This window comes from Octopus bimaculoides, chromosome 5 (assembly GCF_001194135.2).
Source record: "Octopus bimaculoides isolate UCB-OBI-ISO-001 chromosome 5, ASM119413v2, whole genome shotgun sequence".
Classification (NCBI taxonomy): domain Eukaryota; kingdom Metazoa; phylum Mollusca; class Cephalopoda; order Octopoda; family Octopodidae; genus Octopus; species Octopus bimaculoides.
Genome location: NC_068985.1, coordinates 55,240,442 through 55,247,891, shown reverse-complemented (window position 1 = coordinate 55,247,891; position 7,450 = coordinate 55,240,442). Strand labels below are relative to the sequence as shown.

The following is a 7,450-nucleotide window of genomic DNA, read 5'->3' as shown; positions in this document are numbered from 1 at the left end:
ATATGTATGTATATACATATATGTATGTATGTATGTATGTATGTATGTATCTTTGTGTTTGTTCCTGACCACTTCTTGACAGTTGTTTGTTAATGTCCCTGTAAACATAGCAGTTCAGCAAAAAGAGATCAATAGGCTTAGAAAAAATCATACTGCAGTCATACTGCATGGCTTCACTCTAATAACCAAAACAAGTAAAAGGCAGATTAAACTCATTAAATGTCATACACAGGTAGCTATGTTAATATTTGAGTCATACCCATAATTGAAAACATTTTAAACGCATTGAACCCACAAGTATGCTTTAGCAGGTGCAATTTTGTTTCACTATGCTCCTAGAAGATACAAAAGTTGGCAGCCTCATACTTTTGTGTGCTAATTGGCATAAACATCATTATTTTCAGTTGTAAATACAAAATCATATGGCTGCCTGTTTTTCTATCTTCAAATTGTACTTGCTAAAGCATACTTGTGAGTTCAAAGCATTAAAAGGTTCGACTGTTGATGACTTTTCCTGTTAAAGTATTGCTACTTATTTTATTTAATTCAAATTGATTTAAAATTCAAATAGTGTTAATTTTGCTAAGATTTAACCTCAGGATTACTAAATGGTTTAATCTTCTCCTGTATCCAGTATTTCTATTAGTAAATGGTTTAGTATTCTCCAATATCCATTACTTTTCCTCAAACACTTTCTGGTATCATTTGCATAGAACATGTTTACTCCAATGTTATTTTAAAACTTTCTGATAGTTTGGGTACAGGACTGATTTAGCACAAGTTCTCTTTTGAATTCTGTACAGTGTAAACTAGCATACCAAAAAGTGAAAATGGTGAAGGAATTAATGTTCTATAGTTGATTGAATAAGAAATACAAAGAAAACTGTCTGCTTTGAACTGAATGGAAATATCTTCATAAATTAATTTTTTATTTGTTTTGTAAGAATTTTGATCTGAAATTGTGTGTTGAAACTAATATTGCTATATTTGGGAAGAGTCGTAATTAATAAAGCCTGTAAACACACTCACCAGTTGTTGTTTATATTTCACTTAGTTCTTTTTCCAAAGCATAAGGAAGTAAAATATAAACAAACAACTTGTATGTTTGTTATGACCCTCCCCAAATAAACACTATGTTATAAATTGATTTTGCTCTCATTAGAGGAAATATTTTCAATCAAAATTATATTGTCATTATCTGATGGTCATCTTTTTTGTAAATAATTATTTGTTATTTCAATATTTGCAGGTATGAAACGTGCTATTTCTGCAATTATGGAAGCAAATCAAATAGAAGATGAGGAGAAATCAAAATCTCCACTCAACCCTGATGAAGTTGCTGCAATTGCTGCTATCAGTGATGAGTAATGTTGTCTTTCTGTATATTTTCATTCATAGAATTATGACATTTTAATTGAACTTAAACCAAGTACTTCTCTCCATTACATTCAATGTTCAAATCACTAATGTAGTATAATGTCTCAATATTTGCAGGCTGTGACTTATGTTTTTTTAAACTTTACAAAACCTTTCTACTGCAAAAGTTTTGTGATTTGCTTGAAGCATTGCAGTATGTAAAAATGAGACATAGTTGTCTTGCAGTGGTGGTGGACACACACACACATGACAGGCTTCTTTCTATTTCCATCTATCAAATTCACTCATAAAGCTTTGGTTGGCCTAGAACTATAGGAAAAGACACTCCCTCAAGGTGCCATGCAGTGGGACTGAACCTGAGACCATTTGGTTGGGCAGTAAACTTCTTACCACATAGCTACACCTGTGCCTATAACAATAAAACAGCTATTGTTGAGATGACTTATTATTTATGTTTCTATATATTGTTTTTAATATACAAGGCTTAGTCAGAAATTAATGCAGTTTTTATTTGCAATACTTTCTGACTCCCTCTTGTATTGCAATATATTATTTCAATTGTTTTTAGCATTTAATGATTTCATATCAGTATTGAACAGAAATGCAATAGTTTTTCCCTGTCTTTCAGAAACATTTTTCACACTTAGAATCATCAAAGCATGTAATATATTAGTCGTGTCCATTGTTAGCTATCAGAGCACTGCATCCTTCAAAAATTCCATGCTTCCCGAAATTCACCAACACTACTTCTGGTGTACCTATGTACCCTTTCCTCTTTGTAACTCTTTCACTCTTCTCCATCTTTTTGTGTTTTATTCTGTGTATTTTGCATGTACTTCTAGCATTCATTGCTGTCATTCTTTACTTGACTTACTTATCAGCTTTCCATCCTCTCTTTTACCAACAAGTTGTAATGTACCTGAGGACTGTATACAATAAGCTCGTTATTGCTGTTGTCATCTGATAGGTTGAGATACTTTAGCTGCATCATTTTTAGATTATTGTGTTTACATTTGCAATCATGTGTGCTTGTGTGTCTGTGTTTGTCCCCCCAACATTGCTTGACAACCGATGCTGGTGTGTTTACGTCCCCGTAACTTAGCGGTTCGGCAAAAGAGACCGATAGAATAAGTACTAGGCTTACAAAGAATAAGTCCTGAGGTTGATTTGCTCGACTAAAGGCGGTGCTCCAGCATGGCCACAGTCAAATAGCTGAAACAAGTAAAAGAGTATGTATTTGTAATGTTAAAGGTGTCTTGGTTCCTGCTTTCTTTTGGAATAAAGATTCCTACAAACTTGTCTATTGATTCATTTGTTTAAAGAGATGTCTCTACTTCTCTTGTCCACTTTCCTACCTTTACAGTAATCTTTTTCTTTTCTTTTTTTAAAATCTTACTATAGCAATACTATTTATCTATACCAATATCGGTGGAGGTCGTGGGGGGATGGGTAATAAAACTTCTTACAACAAAATAAATAAATAATAAATTTCACTCTTAATAATTGTCTGTTACAGATCTAGAAAATTATCAAAACAAGTCTTTATATCAGCGATTTTAATTAGGTGGAATTAATTAGTAACAGCTGAAAAATTCCTCTTTATGTTTAATTAGTTAAAGTTTTTTTTTTCCTTCGCTCATTAGTAATATTAATTGTTTATTTTCATTTTTTTATTTTACCTTACAGAGTTGTTCTTGAAGAAGAAATCATCCATGAACATCCACCTCCCCAGTACCAGAATTTAGTAATTCAACATATGGACATTGCCGAACCTCTTTCTACACTTAAACGACTTCTTGAAATCCGCTTGCAGTGTTCTCTTGCAGAACATAGTTTTTACCTCCAAGACACAATTTTGGTATGTAAGCATTTTACATGTGTGTACTCTCTCTCTCTTTCTCTCTCTCTCTCTTTCTCTCTCTCTCTCTCTCTCTCTCTCTCTCCCTCCCTCTCGTTGTATTTGGGGATGGTCATGCTGCCAGTTTAGCCAATAAATATATAAACGTATATATATGGGGCAACTCATCAGACTCAAATGGCTGAAAGCAACACGCCTCTGGTCATTTCTACCACTGATGAGTTTCCTGTACGGCTAAGCGCTTTATAGGTATGAAATCAATGGTCACTCTCTGACCAGCCCTAACAATCAACTTCCTAGAATAAATATATTTCTGCTCTAATGTTTTAGAGTGTGCCTCTTTCTTATATATATCTATATATTTAATGTCCACTCTCCATACTGGCATGGGTTAAATGGTTTGACTGGAGCTGATGAGCCAGAGCTACACCAGGTTCCATTCTGATTTGGCATGGTTTCTACAGCTGGATGTCTTTCCTAATGCCAACCACTCCAGAAGTGTAATGGGTGCCATTTACATGGCACTGGCAACAACTATGACTATTATGCACAGGTGCCATTTGTATGGCACCAGCAGTGACCATGACTACAACTCATGGGTGCCATTTGTATGGCACTGGCAACGACTATGACTCATGGTTACCATTAACATGGCACCGCCAACAGCCACAATTTCCAGGTTCCAATTTACATGACTACAGTGCACTGGTGTCAGTCACATGGCACCAGCATCAACCACAATGTTTCACAGTGTCATTTACATGGCACCATCAACGATCACAACTATGATGCACAGGTGTCATTTACATGACACTGGCAGTGACCACGCCTATGCTTCATGGATGTCATTTACATGGCACTAGCAACAACCACAACTACAATGCATGGGTACCATTTACATGGCACCAGCACAGCCACAAATATGATTTCACTTGACCTGATTAATCTTCTCCTGCACAGCATATCGCCAGAGCTCTCAACATGGTAATAGTTTTTCTATTGTTATTTGTCATCATTATTTAACATCCAGGTTCCATGCTGGATGGTTTGACAGGATCTGATGGGTCCAAAGACTGCATCAAGCTTCAGTGTTTGCTTTGGGTATGGTTTCTACAGCTAGGTGCCCTTCTTAGTACTAACCACTTTATAGCATGAAGTGAGTGTTTTTTTTCATGGCACCAGCACTAGTGAGGATGTCATACAACTTGCAAGTCTGAGATGCCTTCAACTGAGTGGGAATACAATAGAGAAGGAGGCAGCTTTAAGCTAGGAGGAGAGTTAAAGTATGAGAGAAAGGGCTAGAAGAGAACATGTTTCTTGTTGCAGAGAAGCTACATAACTACTCACATTTATAGAAGAGAGAGTAGGAGTGATCCTGAAGGAACTGGAGATAGAGAGAAAGAAAGAAATAGTGGGGGTGAAATGTTAGGGAGTGAGGTAGGTAGCTGTTGGAGAGTCCATACCACCACTACATTATCATTAATAACAACATTTTCTTTAATACACTTGATTACAGTTGGACAGCAGCAAAAGTTTAGTGGAGCAATGTGTTCAAGGAGAAGGAATGGTTCAAATTAACCTTGAGGTGAAATCACAACCAGGTAAAAAAAAAAGAAAATCCTTTTTTTTTTAACAACTGTTTCAGTAATTAATTGCATATCTCCATCTCCAATATCTCCACATTAATGCTTTGGGAATATCATTGCTTCCAGTTATATTTTTCTGGCTATCACTATTTGGAGGCCATGTTTTCTAAATAACAGGCTTTGGTTTTTGGTTGGGGATAGAAAGGACATTTTAGCCAGCTCTGTAAGTTATTGGTCATAATGTTGGAGATATTTTAATATTTACTTTCAGATAAATGACAACATCCAAAAATTGTTAATGATGGCAAGGATGGTTTATCTTTTAAATTCTGTTTTCAGGTACAAAACCCAAAATCAATATTTTGGATATCTTAAAACCTGCTGAAGAAGTACTTCCACCTCCCAGTTTGCCAGAACCGACTCAGATAGTTCAGCAACCACAGGCCACAAAAGTGGTTATTCCATTGCCAGAAGAATCTGAAAATGTTACAAGATGGATTGTTGATCAAAATTTCAGGAAAGAACAAGAAAGACTTAAGATACCCCGTGGTAAGTCTTTGTTACTTTCTGGTGATGTGATCTTGCTTAGCAAAAGGAGAGCCAAGTTCAATGAAGAAGTTTAGTTCTTTTGTTACCATAGTTGTGTTGAAAATTACTACCTGTCTTTCAATTAAGTTTGAAAATAATGAAGAATTTAGTAAAATGATTTTGTCGTTATTAAGCTAGTATTTAGAACATAAATTAACATGATATTTTGATGGAAGATTTTAACTTTTAAAACAGGAAGTCTGTATCCTAGAACAAGGGGCAGTCTCAAAAGATTTAAAGAGAAAGTTGTAAAGATTATAACCATCTAGAGGAAAATGGATGACACTGTTCATTGCAATATTAAAGAACCAAGACTGCTGTGGGCACCTGTGCTGCACCAGTCACTATATAATGTGTTGATGATTACTGTTGAATGTGCCTGAGAAGGACAATATCAAAGGAGATGGTATATTTTTGGCTGTAGTCCAAAAACTGAAACCAGTATATATATCTATATCTATATATATATATATATATATATATATATATATATATATATATATATATATATAACAAGTAAAAGATAAGATATATATATATATATATATGTATATATATATATATAACAAGATGCTTTCCTGTTTTTGTATACCAAATCTGCTTATAAAGCTTTCGTTCGGCTAGGGCTATAGTAGAAAACTCTTGTCCAAGGTGTCACACAGTAGGACTGAACCCAAGAGCACATGGTTAGGAAACAAACTTCTTAACCACACAGCCACTTATGTGCCTAAAATGTAGAATCAATAAAATAGCTATCACTAATATGTTGATATCAGATCAGTTAACTATATCCTTTTGCAAGAAATTGATCTTGTACAATATAAATCAGATCAAAAGCAATCATTGTTCTAACGTATTTCTGTATAATTCAAAAGTGAAAAATTATTGGGAGTTGTTTAATCATTAACTACTACATTACCAATCCAGTGTGTGTGTATGGTATGGCTTATGAATTAATATGCGTATAGTATCACTGGGATTCCATTCTGTTACTTCCTATTGTTAGTATTGTATTGTGTCTAGTGGTACTATATGTACCCTTCTGTTATTTGTAGATCCTGCTCAGTGGTCAGAAGTTCATGTCCGTCATTGGATACAGTGGGCGTGCAGAGAATTTCATTTAGAAGGAGTAGACATCAACCAGTTTCGACTAAATGGCAAACAGTTGTGTGATTTACAGCACGAAGAATTTATTAAATACATACCATTTGATAGAAACGATATATTTTGGACACATTTGGAGCTTCTAAGGAAATGTAAATTTGTTGGTAAGTACATTCATTTTCATTTTTTACACACGAATTTTAATACTAAATGGTAACTGGGTATTCTTTGTTTATTGTGAACCACAACTGTCTTTTTTTGTCATTTTGTATACAAGGTCTGATCAATAAGTATCTGGACTGTTGCCATAGTAACAAAGCTAAAGCACACAGAGTGAAGCCACTTGGCACAGACTGACCTTAAACTCTGCTGTGCATGCGCACTAAATTTTAATGTTCTAGCTCACTTCCGCTGTTTACAGCAGTGCTTGGAATGAAGGTTGTAGTGTGTGATTGTCACATTGACCATAACAGAAAAAGTTGAGCAGAGAATCTGCATCAAGTTTTGCCAAAGCTTGGTGAAACCTGTTCAGAGACCTACACAAAGTTTTCAAAAAATTTTCATCGTTCTTGACACAATCAAGGAGGTCTTGTGCAACTGAAACCCGAGTGTCTTTTTGGTCAGCTGAAAGCAGTTTTAGCATAAACTTGACAGACATTTGCCTCATATCCAAATCTTCAGTGATAATGGAGTGAGCTGAACTAATCTACACATTCTGATAACTCACAGATGGTGATTCGACAATCTCCCCTCACAGCTGCATGCACATCTGTGATGTTTTTCTCAGTTCTGCTGGTTGCAGGTCTCCCTGAATGTTCGTCAATATCAACATTTTTTCGGCTATCTTGGAAACGTCTGAACCACTCATACACTTGTGTGCAGCTCATAACTCCTCTCCATACACTTTCTGCAACTTTGCATAGGCCTCTGAGCAGGT

At 35.3% G+C, this 7,450-nt stretch overlaps 1 protein-coding gene across 3 annotated transcripts in view; it reads left to right on the top strand.

Moving 5' to 3' along the window:
• LOC106881061 (GA-binding protein alpha chain) overlaps positions 1-7,450 on the top strand; it is a 56,907-nt gene that overhangs the window by 41,577 nt on the left and 7,880 nt on the right. For all 3 annotated transcript variants that reach the window (XM_052968396.1, XM_052968397.1, XM_052968398.1), the window contains exons 2-6: positions 1,250-1,364; positions 3,064-3,235; positions 4,752-4,836; positions 5,161-5,370; positions 6,465-6,677. In XM_052968396.1, the coding sequence (XP_052824356.1) occupies positions 1,250-1,364; positions 3,064-3,235; positions 4,752-4,836; positions 5,161-5,370; positions 6,465-6,677 (795 nt within the window). The remainder of the gene's footprint in view (positions 1-1,249; positions 1,365-3,063; positions 3,236-4,751; positions 4,837-5,160; positions 5,371-6,464; positions 6,678-7,450) is intronic.